At 32.2% G+C, this 25323-nt stretch overlaps 1 protein-coding gene across 2 annotated transcripts in view; it reads left to right on the plus strand.

Moving 5' to 3' along the window:
* Positions 1-25323, plus strand: part of LOC119835513 (carboxyl-terminal PDZ ligand of neuronal nitric oxide synthase protein) — a 140351-nt gene that overhangs the window by 13697 nt on the left and 101331 nt on the right. For both annotated transcript variants that reach the window (XM_038360395.1, XM_038360394.1), the window contains exon 2: positions 18181-18441. In XM_038360395.1, coding sequence (XP_038216323.1) covers positions 18235-18441 — 207 coding nt within the window. In that variant the 5' untranslated portion in view covers positions 18181-18234. The remainder of the gene's footprint in view (positions 1-18180; positions 18442-25323) is intronic.

Genomic DNA, 25323 nt, shown 5'->3' on the forward strand with positions numbered 1-25323 from the left:
TTCTTCAAATATGAGTAATATCTCCACAATTCTATGAATACCCTTCGTTGGAATGGTTGTTCGATCTTTGAAATATTTATCATGCTTGATACCTCATACGTCATCCATAACTTTTCTAATAAAGCTATGGATAACATAACATCTTAGCCAGTGACGATTAAAAGGTCTATGAAATTATGATCTCATAGTACATTTATATTTCTTTCAAATACACCTGGGTTATAATGAAAATACTTTACAGAGTATTCTCATATACTCGTACATAACAAACACATATTGTAGCAAAAAGCGTTAAACGAGCCGTATAGTCAACAGGAATATATAATTGCCTACTACACTATGCATGAAACGTATTTTGATAGTCAAACGCTGATGTAACACGAGAATATCTGGGAAGAAAATAAATTCTAACAATGCCGAATCATTCTATCTCGTTATTGGATACATCTTATATTAAAAAAAATAAATCGCGTATTGATTTTTATGTTTTTTATGTTTCTGTTTTCATTATAATAATTCAGTAAATAACGTAGTAAGTAATCAATAATTTAATTTGTTTGTACACAGCTCTCAATGTTTTTATATTACCAATAATGAGGCACTTAGTGCTTGATCATAATCCTTTCATCCTTTTATTGAACGAAAATAAAACATATATTTACAATATCATCTCATATGTGCCCACTTACCCTTGCAGATATATTCCATTCAAATAATAAGGGAATGTTACATAAATTACGCTCCAATTTAGACCTAAATTAGATGGTAGGTAGTTCATGCTTTGAATACTTCATTACCTGCTATTCAGAAGCATTAAAATGCCTAGCCTTACTTTGATACACATAAGTATGAAACACGCATGCAATTTATCCTCATACCTGTTTGTCAATCAATGCAATCAGCCGTGGTTATCTGCGTCTATAATTGTGTGTTATTTACATAATTCGCCAATGTAGGTGGCGTCCTACCGTTAGACGTCATCATGGATTATACGAACATCAACTTTGCAGCACGTGTTATTAAATAAACCACAATGACTAGGAAACCCGTGGCTCGCTGATATATTGGATGCGAACCAGGGAAATTGTTACCCTAAGGAACTGGTATCAATTACTTAGAGTGTTTTGCCCTTTGCGTTGGCTTATAAGAATATTGTGATGGAATTTCAGGTATAATGGAAAAAATAATACGCTCTATTCTGACGTCATTTTAAGAAAATGAAGTCAATAGGAAATGGCTATAGGCTATTAATACTGTTTTCAGTAAAGCACTATTTAACACAATCTTTAAGCAATTTTTTGAGTTCTGAAGTGGTTTTCAGTTTGGCTCTTCGTTTGAATTACTTCAACTTTAAATCATCGCTTTAAATATACAATTAATCCTATCGACGTTGCCTATTAAACATCAAAGTTCTTCAAGTATGACGTAATATTGCTTACATTTTCCGCTAACTGCATCGCCAATCACAATAAATTAAGCAAAAAGCCAATTAATAATTATTCACGCAGCAAGCCGTTGACACGTAATTTGTTCAATTGTGTCCGCTAAAACTCAGACGCTAAATAAATTACTATAAGCTAATTATGCTGATACAAAAACGGCTTCTAAGTATGGAGAAAGGCTTTATAATGATATTATTAAACTTACACACAATATCTGATTAAAAGAAACTTGATAGTATAGAAAATCAGCTCATGTACGGGCTTCATTCGTTGAAACATGTGTGTTAACGTAAACCTTATTATAAAATGTGTTTCCCATTAAGAAATAATCACTGAATTAAAAAAAATAAATAAACCTATTTATATCATTTAATATCTATAAATTTTAAAATATACCAACAATTAATATTAAGAAAAATAGATCTCCTATTCAGAAGCAAGTAATTATACATAATAACAATACGTATAAATATACCTTAGTAATTAATTAATATATGAAAAGAAATAATATATCTAATTAAAAATCTAAAGATTGTCGTATTAGTAAACTGCAGTAGGTTAGAATTCCTATTCCAGGAATCGTTAAACTTTTCCCATAATTTGTGAGTCACCGCTCATTAGCAACCTCAACAATTTATCCGTGAATGGCCCGATGGGTTGCCCGGAGGAATTCGTTTAAGATACAAATGGGATAAGGAATTTCAAATGCAGCTACTTGAAGTAAATTTAAGAGCGGCGTTTCATCCTAACTAATAGTATAGTTTTTAAATGTGGGAGTTGAGAATGGCAAGGTAACGCACACCAAGTGAAGATTCGTGTGAAATGGTAGCATGCGAATGTTACTGAATTTATTGAGAAGACTGGAGGTTTCGGTCGGTTTTTTCATCGATTTCCATAACATTCCTTACTCTAACCGTCTTTTCTTTCATTATCTCTTATCACTTAAAAGCAGGTAAACGCTTTTGCAGTGCCGCCTATGCACATGGCGTTGGTGATTGTTTACCACCAACGCGGTTGCTCGCTCTTACAAAAAATAAATACCACACCGTGCTCCATTGCTCTTCGTAAACACTAAACAAGTGGATTGCCTGTAATTTCACTTTTTTTTCCACTTTTCGTCAGTTGCGGATTTAAGAAATGTGCTGTGTTGAATGGCAAACGTTATATTATTTTGAGACATCTTAGCTGAACTAACGATATTTCCTTTCCATCACAATTGCCAATAATTATCTAAAATTGCACGATCATTGAGTTTAGTAACCTCGCTGTTCGAATATTCTGGAACGTATGGAAGGAATCGATCTCCTTTATAATTGGGTTCTAATGATATGGTCGCATTGAGGCTGGGTTATCTATTTCATTTCACTGCATATAATATAGGAGTGGGACCATTGAATATCACTTATTTCAATACAAAACAGACAGTGTAATGTGATTTTTATACATTTTGTCGAAGAAACGCTTCATATTTGAGCAAAGTAACAATAAATCTAAAAGAATGTTAGAATCTGTTGCATAGGTATAGTAATTTACTTACTATAGTAATTCACTTGCATAATAATTCACATAATGCAAGTGTTACTCTAGGTACCACGTAATCAAATAATGGATATTGGCTTCTGAAAATAGTAACATAATTTGCCATTTGAGTTTACCATTTGGATTTTGGCACTTATATCAGTATGTAAAAAGCTATTGTATATGGCTAGTATATATTAAGTGATTGTCTATGAACATAATATTGGTAAAGTGTCCTTCTAAGGATAGAAAGACGAGGCTTATTTTATGTCATAGATATTGTTGGCTGTGAAACTTTTATTTTATTATCACATATGCTATTACTTCCAATATCCGTCTGTACTTTTGGGACTTGTCATGCGAAGAATAACGCTGTAATGTTTATAAGCTCATTATTTATTTATCATGAAAGCTTAATGGTAGAAAGCTAAGTGATTTTGGTAGAAAGCCGAATTTTCCATTATTTTATTGATTCATAAAATGTAATATATGTAGCAGAAAATAAAATTAATAAATTCTTAGTAATATAAAGTACGAAAAGTGCTCAAAAGTTAGTTAAACTATTTAATAGTTATTACACAGTTTATATGAAAATGTTTCAAGGTCAGTTTGATTTTTCAAATAGTAAAGTCGCAGCATAACTGACTTAGAAGAAAAGTACTTCCGAAGCGCGACTCGGAAGTTGAATGCTGAATAGCTTTGTTTCTAGTTTCTTGATGTCTAAACTAGGGCAAGTGTAAAAGCATCAAACTATAAATAACAAGTATAGTTTATACAAGAGGCTTTGTGTGTCGGCCATTTGATGTACTAATTGGTTCACCTTCTTTGGCTTCAACAGAGTATCAATCTATTCGACATTTTTATTGATGGTCCATTACAAGAACGCGTTTCGTTTTCAGAAACTTCAGGTAATATAATTGTCAATTAATTAAAGCGTTAATAATTACCAAACATTTATATTAATATTAACAAAGAACACCATTAATTTAAAATTTAGCTTTTTAATTCAAGCAATATTACTGAATAAAAGATTATATTTACCCTGTAAAGATTTTTGATGAGACGCAGCAACATTCGCATCTCGATTTAAGAAAACACCGACAGTCCGTATTACGGCGTTCTACAACTAAATCTACATTTAACTCATTACTAAGTTGATGAAATACGTGCTCCAATACTTTTTGTCGTTTACACTGTTACCTATATAATCTCAATACACATAGACCGTGAAATGAAGACCAGGACATTGACTGAACGCATTTTGTGTGACGCGTGCTAACAAATAACTAAGCATTCTAATAAAAAATCTCGTAAAAACTCCAATATCTCGGAGGGTTTTAACCCGAGGTCCAAATGAAACACGGAGAAACTGAATGAAAACTGTCTTTCGAGTTTCAAGTAATTCGGCTTGATTTTATGCTACCTATAAAAAGTTACTGGTTTCATTTGTTATTCTAATTAGAAGTGCATTGTCAAGGGTCGACGAACCGAAACCTAGTAATGTACTAATAATGATGACAAGCAACGGTTAACACACGTTTCATTTATAATTTAATGGTTCTTGAATTTAAGTAATATTCTATAAAACCTTTGAAGTGTCCGCGTTTGATAATCCCAAACAACAACGGGCTTGCAAAATAAAAAATCGTTTCTATTTAAAAGCAATATTAATGCGTATATAATTCCCATTACACGGCTTATATCAATATTGAGAGGCTTTTGTTTTGCAGAGCTTATTTCATTGATATAACATTGTACTATTTCGAAGTGGATTAATATTGAATATTACAAATGGAAAATAAAATATTCAATGTTTTCATAAAATTCGTATTAATATAATTACGAGGAAAATACACAAAATTAATTCCATGAAAGCTTATTTAAGCGTATTCAGGCCAGCACCAAGTTAGTATATAACTGGATGTCATTTTATTTTCGAACATATTTTATTCATCGCAAAAACATCCATTAGCGGTAGGTAGGTGTCACGATGAATTTCCGCCTCACTTACACGGCTGAGAAAAGCGATGGTTCAAGTGACATTAAAATGCATGCAATTTTAATTTCGTTCCATTAAGAGAGTTATTCATCCTGAAAGCTGGATTAAGATTTTGTGTAAGGTTAACTGCGTCCCGCGGTTTCACTAGCACTAATGAGATTTCTCTATAAATTTCAGTGTTTCCGTTGGAATATTGGAATAAAAAGTAGCTTAGTGAAATCTTTATTACATCGCATCATACAGTGAGAGTCTCTTCAAAAGCCGTCTATCTGTTTCCAAGATTAGCCGAAACAAACAGACAGATATGCAAATATTGTAAAAAAAAAATGTTTTGTTGGTTAACGTACCTATACATCCTTAAACTAAAAGCAATTTTTAATATTACAAACATACACTACAATTTTATTCATTGGCATAGATTTACTTGGTGATAAATTATAGTTAATAATAATATTGTTTATGAGAGGTTTAATACATCAAAATTCGTAATTTTCGACTACACATTTATTGTTATTAATATCACGAAATAATTTCAATGAGTGAATTTTTATACTATAATCTTATTATATATACAACATTAGATATCTAGCTTAACTATAATACGGTTAAGATTATATATATTAGAACAGTAATTATTTGCTAGTCGGAGCTTTTAGAGCGTAGTCTGCCTTCACGAAAGGTTAATCCCTGCAGTATGCACCACATAGGTAGATGACGATAAATATATAATGGTAAGCGTCACACAGCTCCTATTTACCATGTACAGTGTACACATATTTACTTCCAATTCCCTTTGTGACGCGTATAAACCAACTGGCCGGTGGAAATCAAATCGTTAATTCAACGCGTAAGACTTAACAGCCCATTGTTTTGGATGCCTAGTCGTGCTTTATCGCGGACCGTGCTTTGTTGCGTAATGTAGGAAATGAACTTGTCGCGCGGGGTCATGGCTCTCTTGCCCTTGGTTAGACGATAAGGTTCGTTTGGCTTACTTTTCCGAATACCTTTTACTTTTAGTGCGTATGGATGCTTTAGCGTCTGTATGCGTTGTGTTACGCGTCTTTATACATTTATTCCAGTTAATAGTTAATGTAACGTTAGAGATATGATACGATTAGTCACCTATTTTTAAATTATATTCGGCTCAACTCGCACTTTTACTAGATTACAAAGTAATCTGTAATATCAATATTGACATTTCGTTTTAACAGTGTATTATGTGATATAAAGGTTTTAAAGGGATTTATAAAACTATTATTGTTTTCATAAAATTGTATCAGCGAGTCGATATGCCATAATGATAATTGATTTGTTTTAAATCCTGTTAAAGCTCTCGAAAGCTTTAGCTTAGCTTGTCGGATTATGCAATTCATTACGAGTATTTGTTTGAAAACTGATTCTATGAAAACGTTACCAATTTAATAAACAACTCATATCCTACATACCATGCTAAGACCACTTTTTTCTGTCGTGTCGTGATTGAATTTGAAATACGTCATAACTCGTAACATCGTTGAAATCTCGATCAAGTTTACGTAGCAGCGGGCAGTTTTAATGAATACTAGACTGCGTATAAATTAACCAGTTTAAGATTTTAAAGAAAAACAATTTGTTTTCATATTTTACTTGAATTAAGGAAACGGGCTGGGAAGGTTAATAATATGGGCCTTCGGATCTTCCACTCACAGATGCAACACAGTAGCAGTCGCATGCTATCATTTCACGACGATCTTCTCTGGGCGTGTGGTACCTTCCCCGTTGCGAGCTGGTCCAATTCGAGCCGAAGCTTGCTCGACTCCCACAATGAAATGCTCACAATCAGATTGGGGTGATCGAATACGATACGTCTATCTTCGTTGTTTACGAGTTTTTGCGATAATTATATCGTATAATATAGACTACAAGGGTTGAAGGTATTAGGCTATATATATCCCGATCAGCCTGACGGGTCAGTACGCTTGGTTGGTTCAGTTTTCCTGTTCTATAGATCGTAATAAGTTCACCACAATTTGAGTCATTTATACAATTGAACAGAAATCATGCTTGGCTTATTACAAATTTGTATCGTCATGATTAGCGATATTGAGTACATATGTTTAAATAATAAATATAGTTACAAAAAGAAGACGCTTTCATAATATTATCAACTAAATAAATTGTCTCACTTTCTCTTATACAGAGTATACGTGAGAAAATTATATAATCCTGATTTTCCTTGGCAGGGGTAATGAAATAAACTGACATTATTGTAGTGTCCGATCCTTGATAAGTATTCTAAGTTTGAATTAAATCTGTACGTTTAAAGCGAGTCAAAATCAAGTCTAAATGAGTCGGATACATGCAATCATAGTGGTGTACTCAATTATACTTAAAATATTTAAAAATGGAATTCACAATGTTTTAAAATTTATTGGTTAAAAAAAAAGTTAGGGGTTAAATGTTGAACAAATGTTGATTTTTGATAATATATGAACGATGTAATGAAAAACTATTTAACATCCCGCCAGCAATAGAACTATATTTAATACATACAGCCTTACGTTACGTTCATTCTCTATCAAAAACATTGTCATTATAAGATTTTATAATGCGGTATAATATGACATCATACATAATAAATATTCTAACGAAATAGTCAACTCAATTCCAAGGATATTTAAAAACATTTTTTTTGTTTAATTCCCGTTCACGTAGTTAGCATAAGTTTTAGTTTGTCGTAAGGAAAATTAAACTATAATACCACCCACGACGACAAACTTTGATTGCTGTTTAAAATTGGACGAATGGATCGATTGGAAAAAGTTTCAGATGAACTCTTATTATGGGTATGATTAAAGGTTATATTTGTTTGCTTACTATATAGTTGGACCAAACGTAGGTTTTGCAAACGATGGCTTGATTGAACTCCGAATCTTCCTGACTGGATAAATTATTATAGACCTACGCCTATTTGGAGCAGATTTTTTAATATGTGTAAAGGTATTATAAATCGAATAAAGACATTAATAGACTAGCTTTTCGCCCGTGGAATCGCTTGTATATCTCGTCAACTTCTTTTTAGCAAAAATCTATTAGAAATCCTCTACTTTTTCTCTCGAGATTCTTTTAAATTTATTGATTTTTTCTCCCCCGGTTTAATATGTGGAAAGCCACACTTATTTTTCAAATATATTTAATGTAGCCTATGACTTAAAGACTCATTCAGTTTGTGAGTATTTAAATGAGAATGATGCATGGAATAATAAATTTAGATTACAAATTTGTATACAAAGATATAGAGTGATTAAAATATGTGTCTTGGTTATAACATTATTAATTAATTACATACTAGCTGACCCGGCGAACTTTGCGACGCCTTTGATCTTTTTTTGAAACATTCATCCGTATTATATGCCGTTTAAACCTTCCCTGGACTATTATGAATACGTCAAACCAAAATTATCAAAATCGGCCCAGCCATTCTCGAGTTTCAGCGAGACTAACGAAAAGAAATTGATTTTTATATAAAAGATATATCCTTTATATATTATATATTTAAGTTAGCGATACAATGCATTGCAAAAGAATTTTTTTTTGTACATTTAAATTATACGTGGTTGTTAATTCTATAGCTTATGCTTATAATTAAGATTATGATATTAGTCTATCGCCCTGTAAAATTGCTTAGTGATTTATGTGATTGAAGCTAATACAAAAAGACAGACATATAAATAAAAATAAATTGTTTTGTGTTCCATACAACATTAATGTTACATAAAAATAAAAATTATGTACATCTTAAAAAAATAATTTTTGTAGAGTAATATAAATTTGATTGTATGCGGCTAACAATGCGACTACTTAAAAAAAAGGTGTGTGTGCGTTTCACACACGATAGAAGTGAAACTTCGGTAAATCGACAAAAGAAAGAGATGATTATAAAATATAAAATAGTATGTATATTTCTGTCTCATTCTTTGCCGACTTTTTCTACACATTTTTTATTTGTGTTTTTTTCCGTTGCATCAGGTTTGAAATCACAACGATTCTAAAGAAGTTTCACTTCAAAAACTATGAATTGAAAACAAAATCAATTGTTGGTATTGTTAAGAGACAAATATTTGCATTTCAACTTATATATTGGAAGGATTTGTTGAAGCGTTTTTCTCATCTTCGATATATTTACTTCAGGACTAAATTATTTACTACGATTGTTTCAGAAAATTTAATTTTTACACCTTAGTGCTTTTGTTTTTGTGTCAATAAATAAAGTACGGAGAAATTGAGATTATTGAATAATATAGTTGTATTTCCATTAGACTTGATATGCATGCATGCATATACAATACAATAATACAGCTTCGCCTTGACCACCATGTTGTCTGGAAGAGACCGTTGCCGAACGATAGGACCGCCTGTTGTGCTTTCGAATGTTTATAATATTATGTATATTCCTTTACTTTTTATTATCATCTGGTGTACAATAATGTTTGATTGATTTGTTTTTTTTGTTGTTATATGTTTGTAAAAGTCTTTCGAGACTTATCCACGTAGGTCAAATGTAATACCGATTTCTTCTAGCTTGTTATATAAGATTTGAACTAGTCCTTGAGATGATATCCAGTCTTCATTGTCATTCGAAATTGCTCTAATATGATATCAAAAGATCGTTATGTCAGTAGATATTATGTAATTAAAAATTAAGCAATGTTACTGTAAATAATAACTCTACTTTAGCTTTTACACTTCACTCGCTTCCTGTCCGTAACCTTCACAGGCCATTGACCTTTACCACTTGTTAAGCGCCTTTAGAAATCTCAAGGTCCCTCGAGCTTAAATTGTGTCGACATGATTTTTAATTAAAAAAAATATTTAAAATTTAATTCTGCAGTTTTTCGCTTTGAAGAGGGATGTTCTGATGAGGTTGTATATCTATACTTAACCTCTATGAGTCATTAACTATTTGCGTAAAGCCGTTTCTATCGTGAAACCCTTGTTAATTCAATTGACTATAAATGGGATATATTTGTTCATTAAAATATACTTTTTACATAATGATTGACAATTGACTTTTACTCGACCGAGTGGAACTTCGAGCTGCTGTTGCGAGCTACTGGCTGTGTTTAGTGCGTTTATAAATGTTTTGACGAGCTCTTTGCTCATCGAACGGTTTGATAGATTGTTGTTCAGAGTTGTTACATCTGCCTAATGAGTGACCAGACAGTAGCTGTAAATAAAAATTAAAGTGACAGGGTTTCTGCATTATGAATTATCATAATAAGTTTGAAATGATTTTTTAACCTATGCATAGAATAATGAACATGCGCTTTAAATCTCAATTAAAAGTTAACTTATTTATACATAATAAAGAACAAAGTTATTCAGTAGATGCACACTTATAGACAATCGTAGTTGCCACTACCTCAATTAGCGAAGGATAATATTTCCATGAAACCAGCGTATCGTCAAATACCCATTTATTTGACGATACGCTGGCATTAGACATGCGTTGACTATTTAACAATCTGTGCCTGCATGAAGGATGAGTTATTAGATTTCCACATGGCCAAAGGAAATTCCTACCACGGTATGAGATATTTCGCCTCGGTAAGAAGTAGCCTACATAAGTCTTCAGCCATATATCTCCACACAATAATCATACTATAATTTTTTTTCCGTTCGAAGTGAAAGTAAAGACAAACGAACACAATTAACCATTAATAATATTAGCAGGAATAACCGTCAAAGAGACCAAGTACCTGTTGTGGGAATAAAATCGATTAATGATGATGATTCATTCATATTCTACGTATAATATAACAATGTATAACAATAACAATAACAACAAAGCTTGTATGAATTTATATGAATTTTGCTTTGTCAGATTTGTCTTCACTTGAATTAGGTTGATTAGGAAATCTTACATGAAATGAAAAGCAGTGGGGGCACAATGGTGAGAACCTCGGACTTCAAAATTTGATAAGTCGGGGTTCAGGACCGGGCGAGCGTGCAGGAAATAAATTGATTTTAAAATTTATCTACGCATGTAGATAACATCACCACTTGTAAAAGGGTGAAGGAAAACATCGTGAGGAAACCGGCATGTCCGAGAATCAAAAGTTCGAAGACATGTGACAACTGCCAACCCGCATTTGGCCAGCGTGGTGGATTATGGCCTGAACCCTCATAGGAGGCCTGTGTCCCAGCAGTTGGAACATATAAGGGCTGATGATGACATGAAATATCTACCCGGTGGAAGCCGGGGCGAGTAGCTCGTTATTTGACATTTAAATAAATATTACAGTTATTATAAATTGCAATACATCGTAACCTGTGTCTATCCGGACTCTACGCGTTAATCAAGGTCTTATGAGTAGTGTCTTAGGAATCCTGAGCCTGCGCATTGTTATATGTAATTTATTATACGAGCAATGACTTAATAAACGTTATATCGCGATCTCATACTGATTTTGAGTTGTAGATTATGTATATTATATCTTTATAACAATTATTGCATTGCTTCTTATACGACTCCTTGACTAGTTTTCGTGTTATGCAAAACTATTGTTAATACTGGCATCGTATTCTATTATCACGCTTCATTATAAATTATTAAATAAAACTAATGATATGTAACAAATGTTACATATCATTAATTGTAGGGCTAGAATGCCACTTAAAACATATGGCACGCACGATCGTTTCACTAAATTTTGATTGGTCGATGTCATTATAAGCTAGAATTGGCTAGAATGTAGCGTTCTTTGACACGGGATGAGAGTCGCTTGCTTGTCACGTGATCGCAATTTTATCTTTTCTTTCGATATAAGGCTGCTATGTGCTTACGTCACAGCACTGATTTTTACTTTCACGTGTCCCTTATCGTGTCACACGTGTCGCTGAAACCTTTATACATCGGATTTAAAAAGTTTGTGTCACTCATATCGTGAATATGATCCTTTTTTTTTTAAGTGGGGAAATCATAGATAGAGATAAAGCCGTGGGTTATGTCGAATTCTTACCGACCAAAACCCCATTGTATTCCGTCGAGCCACTTGAGTGAAGGGGCCACGGGAGCTGGTTAAAATTCGTCAGCGACGTGCCTATGATCCTAATAATAATCTTAAACGTTAAAAAGTAGATAATTCGCTCTTTAGGAAGTATAACGTACAAAGCTTGTATTTTTAATATGACAAATAAATTTTACAAGACTTTTGTAATAAAACACTCGTATATTCTAAGACGATATTGGACATGAATGTGTGAATTTAATAGGATTTGTGGCTTTGATCGTAGAATATGTTGGGAAGAAAAGGAAATAAAAGTGCCTATTGTAATAATATTTCTGGGTATTTAGATAATTCGTGAACAAAAAATATTATATGTTTCAATATTTAATAGCTGACCCTGCGTATCTTGTATCGCTGTATGAGTTTTCATAAAATTTTCTTTTATGACAATTTTTTTTCAATTCATTAAATTTTGTGGACATTCCCGATAGGTCTGAGTGTCGGCCTACATCTGTCATGTCCCTATGTAATAAGAGTAAGATAGAACAATGTTTGCCATGTCAGCTAGTTCACGCATAAATTTTGCGTGCATTGCGTACGTTCCATGTAACGTCACAAAGCTTGACCCTCCCCCGGGTCACGCAATGTCAAATTCCAGTGATAGGGGAAGGACCTCTTTAACGTGCGATGTTATTTATGGATTCATATTGGTAGCTGAATTTATCCCATATTTATATTGCTATATTTCATTCGTAGCCAAGGAATAAATTGCTTTAATTATGAACAAATAAAAAATAATTTCCTTTGAATTATGTAATTGTTTACTCAATGATACAATTTGGTTGTTAATGCTGACTTGCAAATGCAGTTGATATCCTTAGAGATATAATAATTCTTCTATTCTACAATTATATATCTTTACATATAATAAAACAGCAACTATATTATTACCTTATATAGAGCATTTTGAAGTGTAATTGCTATGTAATATGGATGTTTTATGAACCCCAAAACAATGATTAGTATTTTTTCTGTTTGTCCGTACACTTCGCTGATACAGACACTAGCGACAACTCACGAGCAAAGCCGCAGGCGGAATGCTATCCTGTATGTATGTATGATTAGATCTTAAAACTACAGATCGGGTTTTGATTGGGTTTCTTGATAGATAAAGTGATTGAAGAGAAAGGTTTATATGTAAAACAACATCTATTAAGCTACTCCGAATTAAACGCATGCGAAGCCGCAGGCAAAAGCTAGTTATGAATAAAATGAAATGAAATCTCTTAATGATGCCGGGAATATTAATTCCAACCCAACTAAATTAAAAAGGAAAAGCGTTATAAAAGGTTTGTTTAACTAAGAACAAATGCCAGTAATAACTAGTTTTAATGCGATATGAAACAAGACTTAATTTAACGAGGAAATGTGCATTTTGCGAACAGCTTTCATGTATTAAATGAATTATGTTTTGTCTTGTTCGTACAAAGTTAGCGATTTTGTAAATTACATTCGAATTTGTTTGGATGTGATGTTTATATATAATATAGGTAAAGAAAAAAAAATATTTTTCTTTACCTATAATATAAAGCTGAAGTGTTTGTTCTTTGCTTGCTTAACCTCAGGAATTGCTCTACCGATTTCAAAAATTATTTCACCGTTGGACATGTACGCGATCGAGTGCTAAAGGCTCTAAATATGTATTACGAGCGAGAACGGGGTAAATCGCTAGTGGGAAGTATTAGTGATTAGTCAAGACTAGAAACTGCTTTCAGAATTCATTCAATTTTATAATAAATATAAGAATAATACTATAAACTTTCGAAAATCACGATTGTTATCATCCATAGATATCACAAATATTTAAGATTAGTTACATCAATAATATAAAACATTATCATCCAAAGCTTATTTTAATACGTTTTCAATGGTAACCTGTTCTTTAATATAAGAAACTAGCATTATAAGGAACCGTAAGCTATAAACGCACCACAGCGACTGAGCGTGCCGTCACTTGTTACAAACAAGTTACTTCGTAGACCTGTTAAGTCAACAGTGTCATCAGCATGTCGACTGAATTTGAATGGTCAGGTTGAAGGCCAAGTGAAGCCGGAAACTGAAGAGTGAGTGACGAATACGTAATATTATGTAAATGGGATATACGCTCCTATTGACTACTTAATTAGGTAGCTGTAGGAAGTATTTTGTGGCGGAGCCATAGTGACCAATTTGGACCGTAGCGAGGTTGAATAATGATCGCATTGCAGTTAGTTTAATACTTACTTATGGGAATTTGTGACTGCGCTATTGAAAGCGATGAAGTAGTGAAGGATTAGAAACAGTTGGATGGATGGAAGCTTGGAGGAAAGTTTAAGCCATGTTTTGAATATGAGTTGTATTTTTTGTGGGAGTAAAGAATACGGATAGGTAACACACCTCCTACGATAATTGGCGTGAAATAGTACCATGTGAATGCTACTGTGTTTTGTATTACTTTTTTCAGTTCAACGAAATCATGCGAGTAAAATATAAGAGGTTTTATAAAAGAAACCTTTAATGGGTTATTACACAGCCGAGATAAGAGTGCGTATCTTAACATTTGAAGACCTTATCAAGTGACGAAATGTCCTCTATACAGTACATCGCCCTTGGAGCTTTAGCTGCTACGATAAGATTTGTTTTAGGACGAAAGTAATATGAAGCTTTTAGTCCCTTGCGAGTCTTATAAGAAACATTTTCAGTGCGAATGTAATGTAATACGCAATGTTTAGCCCAGCGAGGTTTTAACAGCCTTTATCGTAAAATATAAAGTTTTGTGGAATGCGCGAGTGAAATAAAATATCAGTTTGGGAATACGCGCTACGTCACTGGGTGGGTCATTCAATATAATTAATATAGATTAACAAGAAATATATAAATAAAAAATGTATATCAACCTTTTATGGGTTGCTACTAATTTCTCTACTGTTTTAAAGTACTGGTGCACGGTAGTGCCCACGCTTAGTCGAGCAAAGAAAATAGCGGCACGGCAGTACCATAATTTTCTTGAAGCTATTCAGGCCATTTGCGAACGTTTATAACCTCGTTGTGGTTTAAAAAAGTAAGCCTGAATTTCAGAAACAAGATAAGCATTGTATTAACACAATGTATTTAAAATTTATTCAATTTGAACCAGCTGTTTTTCTATTGTTTCTATTTACATTATGCCTCCATGTAGAGTTAATTTATTTAATAGATTTTAATAGTTATTGGTATGGTCTCTATAAGATATTATTAGATTAGCTTATTACGTATACTAAAGACAAAGAAACTCCACACAAACCAAACCTTTATAACATTTTAACACTGTCTAACAAAAGAGTTCCTCCATTATTCAAGTATCAAAGACACTTTTGAAACAAATTAGACGTTGGAAGATTGTTTTAAATTTGTTGGCAAATAAAAGTTTAGTATCGGTTAACCTAACGAAAAGTAATTAATGTTCGGAAACCAAGACAAGCTACGAGTAACTTCTCAATCAATGATTGGAGTAGGGTTGCTTGTATGCTTAAGAACTTAGGTGAAATAATTTTCCTAATGTGGATATTTTTTGTAGTAGTGTTGGTTATAAATTTTTAGTTATCTTATGTTTCAATATTAAGGAATGAGCTGCAACAAAAGATTTCTGATCGAGTAAAATTTTTCGTGACCAGTCATTTGTCATATTATAATTTTACCGTACCGTAAAAATTAATAATCATCTTCACAATCATATACAAACTTTCAATAATTATATTAGTAGGATAGTGGCAACCCTATACCTTAATCAGTCCTGCAGTCACGTTTCATACAAAGTCGGGAATAGTCTTAAATTTATTAAACAGCTTACTGTCATTACGTACGAGAACTCACCAAGCGTGTTTATTACACGTCATACTGTACATATTACATTTAAATTTGCATTGCTATCATGCAATATTAAGTTCTACAAAATGTGTAATTAAGAATGTATATCAAATACGCTGTAATAAACGTTTCAAACATTTGTTCACATGCTCGCTTCTAAATTCTAATGTGAAAAGCAGTCGAATGCAAAATGACTACAGTAGGACCTCGTTAACCCGGCGAGGCAAAAACAAGACCCTTTGCGGATTATGAAGGTGTTATAATGTTACGGATTAATTATAATAGTATGCCATATTTATTGATAATAAAACGCATGTTTTATTGTTGATTCTTTAGTACATTTTTAATTAAAAGCATAAAGACGAAAAGCTATTTAATTTTAATCACTTTTGAACCTTTTTAATGCTTTTATCAGTCCGTGAAATGCATTAATTGCATTCATAGTAGATTAAAAGCTTCAGTGCCAATTTTGTGCAATTATTCATTGCCCGGTCTTTCTTCGAGGAAAACTTACTTTTTTTATACGAAAGTCGCAAGATATAAAAAAAAATTAAATTAGAGCTGTTCCTACTACGTGGATACCTCGTAAAGAAACCACTGGATAGTTCATTTTCACTATGCCATTAACTTTAATTAACCTGGCTTAATGGTTATTTTACTTTCCTCTTACAAGTTTTATACTCAGAAATGGTGTCATTTTTCACTGCATTATAAATAAAGTTTTCAAGAGCTTCTTCTTAATATAGAACCATTATGATTGTAGAAATAGAAGACGATGTTTCGCACAGCAATTGTTTGCCTCATTAAACGTTTTCATTAGTCTTTCGACAGTTTCCTTCCTCGTGTTTCGATAAGTTTCTGTTCGCGGTCTGTAACGGGAAGCTAATTGGTTCTTTATTTGTCGGCTCGTTAACCCCACCGCGTAGTGTAGCCCATTTAGTTGCAAGTAACACAAAACTACGTACATTTCTTCACATGAAAAATGGAACAAATCATACGTGAAAAGTATTTTTCGGAAAACTGAAGAATACAAAATTTGTGATTTTATTTGGCTGGAATAAGTTTGAAATATCAAAGCTCTTTGAATATCATTCGGAGTTCGCTTGCTCTAGTGTTAGCTTTCTTAGAAACTATTTCATTAGGGGATACGATTAGCAATATTGGTTTAAACGTTTTATAAGTGTTGACATGATCTATAGAATGTAATAATTTTCATGTTTATCACGCTTTTTCACACTAAACATATGCTTATAATTTTATTACAAACATCTAATCTAGGTCGTTGTTATGAAAGAAATTTTGATGACAAATTATTTTCACATTTCTGTGTATCTGCTCAAGAGTAACTGTGACCTTATTTGGTTGTACACTTCGTTTTGTATGAAAAATCGGTTAATTTTCTTCCTTTCCACAACACATTATTTGTCCGTTGTGAATACAAAGTTTTTATTCATAATGTATGACCTTACATAACTTTCATCGTTACTTACTTTGTCTTTATATGGTTCTATTTTTATTGTGTTGCTCTCTTTAAAATTAAGATTTTTACTTTGAAATTTTGGTTTTTATGTCAAGGAAAGAAGACAATTATATAATATTACAATAATGCATTAATTTCGTTTTCATACAATACTCTTGAAGCTTAAGTTACATAATTATAAGATTTATTTAGAGAGTGGGAGTTTTTGAGTATGTAGGAAAAAAGGTACGGACCGTGTTTGAAAATTATGTAATGGTCGTTGCAATAAATCTTATTTCGATTTGATTTTTTTTGGCTTTTTATACAGTATTCTATATGCTATATACACAACAAACCATACCTGTATTAGTAAAATACTCTATTAGTTATAAGTAATTTCAATAAATTATTATTTTCTGAGATTTTTCCAATCGAATTGAATGAAACTATATCTATATTAAAGTAAATATTAATAAAGTTCTTTACGGTAATTTAAGTATGAGTAGAAATTAGTTCATTCTTGCTTTATAGAATAAAATGCAGTTCCATTAAAGAATACCAACACGAAATACAAAGAACATCCTAAAAGTTAATAAGATTGCACTATCACTGCCGACGTCTTGAGCAAAGCGGCTTAGTGATAAATACATTATACGGTGTTAATAGGAACTCTTTTAATCATCTTAATAAATAGAAGGAAGTCTCAATTAAACTGTGTTTTGTGCATGATTTAACGATGTTTTCTATGTAAGAACTGATACTTATTCGATGTAAAGACTAGTTTCTTAGATATCGCAAACACTGATTATTAAATTTCATTTGCATCACTACGCTCACTTGTTATTATAGAAATATTGTTTGTAAACAATTTATGTTTATTTGTTCCAGGACGCAGCAAGGCGCCGGATTTTTTCAACCCAGGAGTACATATTATGAGCTTCAATGTTTAAACGGGGGCAGAAGACTCGTTACATCCGCGTCATATTCAAAGCGGGCACCTGGAAGCGATTTCCCATGAAATTATTCAAGTGGGGCAGAAAGATGCCGTCGACTAAGCAGTACAACTTGGTGACCAACGATGAGTACGACACCAGGATCCCCCTGCATCCTGACGAGGCGTTTGAGTACGGCATCACTTTCCACGCTAAGGTAAGCCTATATATGTTATATGCGAGCTAATGTTTATTGCCTACTATAATCTGAATTACTATATGAATATCCGGAAACGGAGATGACCAATCGATCAAGTTAATGATCATTATAAAAATACTGAGCAACTCCGTACCATCGTCCAGGTACCTACCTAGGTATCTACTAATCATAATACAAATCAGAAGCGCTGTACAGTTTTTTTTTATATAATAATATATCCCCAATGATAGGAAGTTCAGAAGAGATAATACTATATTAACTTATATACGACAAAAAATTCAATATCCGATAGGTACTTCACCAGTTAAAGTACTGAAAAAATATTCTAGCATTTTTAATGTGTTCGCAAAAAAATACGACCTCGATCTCAAATCCCTTGAACGACTGAAGGCTTTAAATTCTATTTTATTCCCCCATCTTTGTTATTTATAAAGTATGCTACGATATAATCTTCTTACGAGCATCGTCTTGGAGGCGTATCTGTGAAAATTAATGCATCATTTTTTAATAATTTTTGCTTGTAATTCAAAAGTTTCAAAGTAGTGTTTTTAGCGCCTGCAAGACCATGACCATAGAGTGCGATAAAGTTAAATAATCCATTAAAAAAATATATATAATTATTATTGAACGAAAATTATACCCGAACTGCTATTGCATAGATAATATTTATTTCCTCGTTACAATAAATTAAAAATTTTGTACCCTCTCTGTCGATCTTTTTGTTTTATAATACAGAATAATTAATATTTTACAACAATAACAATAAAAGAACTGTGGAAGTCGAGCACGCTTCGTCACGAATAGGGCCAGCTCGCACCGGATAAGTACCACACCTCCATAGAAAAACCGGCGTGAAATAATAGCATGCTATTGTGTTGAGTGAGGGAGCCGGAGGCCCATATCATTTTCCTTACCCTTCCCAGTCCTTTCCTTTACTCCCCTCATCAATCCTGTTCTAATCCCTTCCCAATTAAAGTTAGCAATCCATTTGTAGAGGCGTAAGGTCTGCAATTGACCTTACGTCTCTCGAAATGTTCATAGGCGGTGGTAGCGCTTACAATCAAGCGACATTACCGCCTATGACATAAAAAAAAGAAACTGATAGAAAGTTATAGATAACAAGTGATTATAGTAGGTGGAAGAGCATATGAAAATATAGTATTGTAGAATCAGGGATCAATAATAATTCAAGATCTTTAACGGTTTCATACAAAAAAATCGGACGTAAAACTGAACAAAATTGATTTCATCAAAAACAGATATATGCAGAATCGAGCTATTGAGCATTAGGTATATTTTCAGTTGGATTTTTTATTCATGTTTATTTATTCATACTACATCATAATTCTTTCAATGCAATTTATATTTTAAAATGTAATCCATTTAGTCATGATTCGAATAAAGCCACATAGAATAAAGTATAATACTTGTTTGTTTTAACTGCAACACGATTAATTCTTATTAAATTATTCAGAAATCTTCTAGTTATAGATGTATATACCTAAGTTCAGTTTTGTCGTCTTTTTGTCACGAATATTTTAAGAATAATTTGATATGCATTATATAATCTTTTCTTGATTTTATTATAAGTTTCGGCTTTTATGAATGATTAACTTGCTGTTTTTTGTTCTGAAAATGAATGTATTATTACAATATTGTATAAAATTTATTACCTGAAGTGTTTAATAAAAGTGATTTATCATGATATTGCAATCCCAGTATCGAAACATTCCAAAACACTGAATTGATTGTATCTATTTCCACGAAAGTAAAACAGACAATTTTTCAAATATATTTACAAGTTGTATAACTTACTTTAAAAAATATTAAAGATAATCGAGAGACATAAAACAAAAAGAGCAGCAAAATAACAATGAAGTTTCATAAAGTTATCAAAGATTTTAAATTAAGGAATCAAAGTGGTTATGTTACTACAATATCCAGTAGATAAATGCACTTGAATTTGAAACCCATCACTTATATGTGCAATGAAATTTCAGTGCGAGGCCAGATGTTTCGATAAACCAAATATCCTACAAAAGCATCTGTTTTCTCGCTAAAATTCCCATTTCGTTCTTGTCAATAAAGGAGGCAATTCCATTATGGTGACGATAAATTTCGCGGCGGTTGATAGCTTTTTGTTTTTGATTGTTTGGAGATATGATAAATGCCTGGGCTGGACATTCCGAAGATAATACATAGAATTTGTTATTTCACCTTACTCGTACCGTTTATTTTTCAACAACATTATTCTCATGAAAGTTTGCTTTTTTAACACGCTCTTATTACTCTCACTTGTATCTTTGTATGTAGTATATATCTATAATTTAATAATCATTTCTTACTAAATGTGAAGATATGAATAAAATATTATTCCAAGTACCTACCACATTTTAAATTTAGTTGAAGAGAAAATCAGTCGCGGGATAGAATTTAAACCCACACCTCAAATTGGATGTATTGGGTAGAAGGCAATGTAATGAAATCGAATTTACCTCTTACACACATAGGTTTTTCTATATTTCATTTCTAAAAATAGCCATATTGTACGAATGCTAATGAAAGTCAACTGTGAATATAAATTGTACTGTTATTTATCATTTTGTACAGGAAACCTATCGCTCTAATATAAATTATTGAACGCCTTTTCGTACTCCTTTTAATTTATGATTTACTTAATAAAAACATACCTGTAGAATTTAGCAGTGGGATTTTGTAGGTAGGTACTATTGGGGGAGATAACGCTTTGCAAGCATGGATAATCTCGGCTTTACAAAATCATTTGCTACGGTTAATTCAGTGGAAATAAAAAATTCTCATAAAAATAAGGGGATTCTGGAGGCATGATTAAATTTTAATCAGTGGTGGAAGAGCTTCAATCGTTCGCGATTTATTGAGATGGAGACGATAGAATACCGTCCAGTTTTCTCTGTATTGGATTAATACAAAATAATCCTTTCTCCTGAAATAATACGATACAAAGTATCTATTATAAAAAAAACGGTATATTTCTGAACTTTTAATATTTTGTTTAAATGAGCAATTTGTGTCCAAAACAGATTTTCTGTAGACTCTGTAGACTCCAAAACAATAGACAGGGACTTTTTTTTCTATTTGTTCGCGTACCAATCACGTACCACTGTACAGATTATAACAAAATTTTGTCTGGTCATAATAGACAGAAGTTTCTTAATAGGATTTTATCTAACGAAGTACAAAATTTGACGTAATAACGTTTTAATAAATTACACGATTTTACTGTCTGAAATTTATGCCAATAATGCATGAAAATAGATATTTAATCGGACATTAATTATACTAAATAACATGAGCTTATTATGATGAAATTGGTATACTTTAATTATCCTTTGTTTTTCCCTTCTCATATTTATTAATAATTGTTTTATAAACTTAATAATTATTATTATTTTATCTCTACCTGGAACTTAAACTTCAAAAGTGAAAAGCTTTGATTATGATTATGATTTATATAAAATCAACGAAAGCTTTAAAATACAGTAGAAGTTTCTTAATGAATTTAGCCACAGCGGCCAATTGCCAATAATTATTATATATTGCCCTAATATACCTACCCGTAAACAAACAATATACCCGTAAATTCACAAACATATTGCATAAGTTATTTTCCCAGTCTTAGTCCAGTTGGAAGGAATGTTTGATTTGTATCTATCGTGGCCGAGATAAAAAGAAAAACATCTAGATATTTAATACTGTTCTGGTAAATGCCTGTATGTATGTTATAACTATCAGGATTTTCTTGTATACGAGAATTTATTGTAATCTCAGTAGAATCTGTTTTCAGTTGTTTTAAATCTGGGGCAGACCTTTACATGTTTCTCAATAAATATAATCTGTGCTTATGTTAAAAACATCTACGAGTATGTATATGTACGCTTTATTTTTCTTTACTTAAGTTTAGAACGCGATAAAAACTGCGTACGTGGATTTATCCTAGACACAATCATTAGTTTAAAAAAGCAGAAACTGTGTAAATTTTTTTAAGATACACCTTTCACTGCAGCCGTTGGACCCGCTTTTCTAGAAGGATCTATTCACTTCAACGCACAATGAGCCGCCACAAAAGGCCCATTTTGAGAGCCTTAACAATAACTTAGGACGCACATTCATGTCACCGGCATTCTCGTTCGTTCTATTATGAATCTTTTATAATGGAGTTAATTTAAAGGAACACCGTTTAATCAAATTTTATGCATTGAGTATTGGGTGGGTAAATGCTGGACAGTGTGTGGTGAGGATTAGAGGTACTTTGTAAAGGTTTAACTTTTGTAGGGGAATAATATTGGCACCGAAAGAAATGTACTAAATATGGGATTTAATTTTATATCAATTAGAAGCGAAGAACAGAAATGCTTCTAATTATACGTTTGACTTAGATTTGGATGTCGTCTTGTTTATTAAAGTATTTGTTATATAAAAGATTATAGCATGCATAATGATTTTTCTATAAATTAAACATATTATATTTTTATTGCTTCAAAATAAGCGAAGTATTCGCAAAATTTACCATTTATTGCATTATTAAATTGATGGCCACCATAATTGCCCAATCTACGTACTCAACAATGAACTTTAGCTAATATGCAATAAAGGCGAATTGCCAATCCGCATATTTAAGCGTAAGGTCAGGTCCTTTGTCAATAACCCGTTTTGAATTGGTAGATTTCATGCGTATTTACCTAGAGCTGTGACTTGAACGTTTTCAATACAATTCCTGAGCACGTTGAAAGGTAAAGAGATTTTATCGTAATTTTACGAAAATTCTGACAATACCAAGGTAAATACTCTATGTTGATATGTTGCTTGCTTGTGTCTAGGTAAAGCTGCAGAAATATTGAAAATTGGAACTATACTAATATTGTTCTACGTTTACGGAAAATTTCAAAATAAATATAGTTGGAACAACTTTTCTGATAATAGGAAATGTAATGGAGTGTGGAAGTTTACAAGTTTTTTCTATTTAAAGTACTTACAAAATGTATTGAATAAAAATTACTCAAATTAAAAGAAACATGTTTTAAAAACGATCAATTATTTGTGTATAGGTAGATATAAAAACAAATTTAACTAAACGTTTGTGTTTTTAGGGGAGCCTTTTTGCAATCATGAACCCGCCCTTTTTAAGTAATTACAAATGAAACCAATTAAGATACAATTAACAACAAAAACTGAACCAATAATTTTGTCAATCAAATTTGTTGTGTTTTTTTCTTAATAAATCGATTAACAAGTGATCATAATTCTCTGATAAACACAACCACATTGCAGACATTTGGTCTGCAATGTGGTTGTGTTTATCAGATTTGAAAGGCAGAAAGCGAAATTAATGTAAAACAAAAAGAAAAACTTAATTAAAATCGAGTTATGAATATTCAAACGTCTCCAAAATTTCGGATAAAGTGCTCCGTGAGATGCCAGCAAAGGATTCTTTAAAAGTTTTTTATTACATCATCTTGCCGAGTCAGCAAAATGAGATTGGGCGATCGGTGAAAAAATATTGAAGTGTCTGTGTAGGAATTGATGAATTACTGAATGTTTGGGATTTAGTGATCGTGTGGTTGGGTGTGGGCATCAATCATTGTGTTAAACGTGACGGATTGGCAATTCGTTCATCAAACTCGAATCACAAATATATCATCCATGAAAACTTTTTAAACTATTTGTGAATAGTAATTTTTTAAAACTACTTTATCGAAAGGTCGCATCTACCAAGATGAACCACAGAAAAATTTGATATTTATATATACATAGTTACTGTTTTAAAGAATCTTATTCCATATAGCATACAACAATTAAAGCTGAAGTATGTTCGAAAGTTTTAAACACGTGTTTGGTTTTATCATCAAGAGTTAACTGGAAAACGTTTTTCATAACCTAGCCTTTGCTTTCAAAAGCACTTTACATAAAGGTCAAGTGATTCAAGTTGTGTATTGCGATGCGAAATCTAGTCTTCACTGGAATATGAAGCTTTGTCTTCGTAAATCTAATTTTGTTTTGTTCAATGTCTTTCATTGCATTTAAATTAAATTGCTTCTGTTCCTTTGTTTTTATTAACGGACAAGTCATGTATAAGTAATCTTGAAATTAAAAAGTTTCTTACAATTTCTTTTCTTTTGGTCGTTTTGTTCGAGTTAGAGATGATTGTTTTAACATTTTTTGTAATTTTTAGCTTGTTATTGGAGAGAACTTGTGTTACAGGTGGGTTTCGGACTGCGTATTTCGCCATGCCGACGCTTTACGCCTCGGCCAGGTATGATGGGTGATAAGGGAATTTTATTATCCTTTACCACCCAAGTTCCCACCACCCTGGTCGAGTGGTAGTGTCGGTATGGCGTAAGTCGCTATATATTTTCTTGGTATAAATAATAAACATTTCGTTCTAATCATTACAAGATATGATCTTTTTCGATTACCGTCTATCTGTAAACTTGTTTGCTCTAGGTTTTAAACATAGATAAAATAAAGAATAACGAATTATTGCAGCTTGCTCGAATAGTCAACAGCATTAATCAAAATATATGAGGTTATTTAAGTCTGCTTTTTTGTGCAAAATTGCTGGTTGCCCAAGCGAGCTTATCTAAGGTTTATCTTATTAGAGCGAGCGCGCTAGTAGGTGTTCATCCGTGGGTTGCAGCGGGGATACAGGGTAAAATCTGTTAAAGCTATGGTATTATGAGAGGTTGAATTCTAAAATTAATATATTCTTTCTAATGCCAAGCAAGCTAGGGAACTGGTGGGACATCTGATGATTTTCCTATAACTATAATAGTTGACGCAGTGCTTTAAGATTGTACCAACTGCAATAGTATAAAAGCTTTATAATTAATTCAAACATTGTTT

The sequence above is a fragment of the Zerene cesonia genome, chromosome Z (assembly GCF_012273895.1).
Source record: "Zerene cesonia ecotype Mississippi chromosome Z, Zerene_cesonia_1.1, whole genome shotgun sequence".
Classification (NCBI taxonomy): Eukaryota; Metazoa; Arthropoda; class Insecta; order Lepidoptera; family Pieridae; genus Zerene; species Zerene cesonia.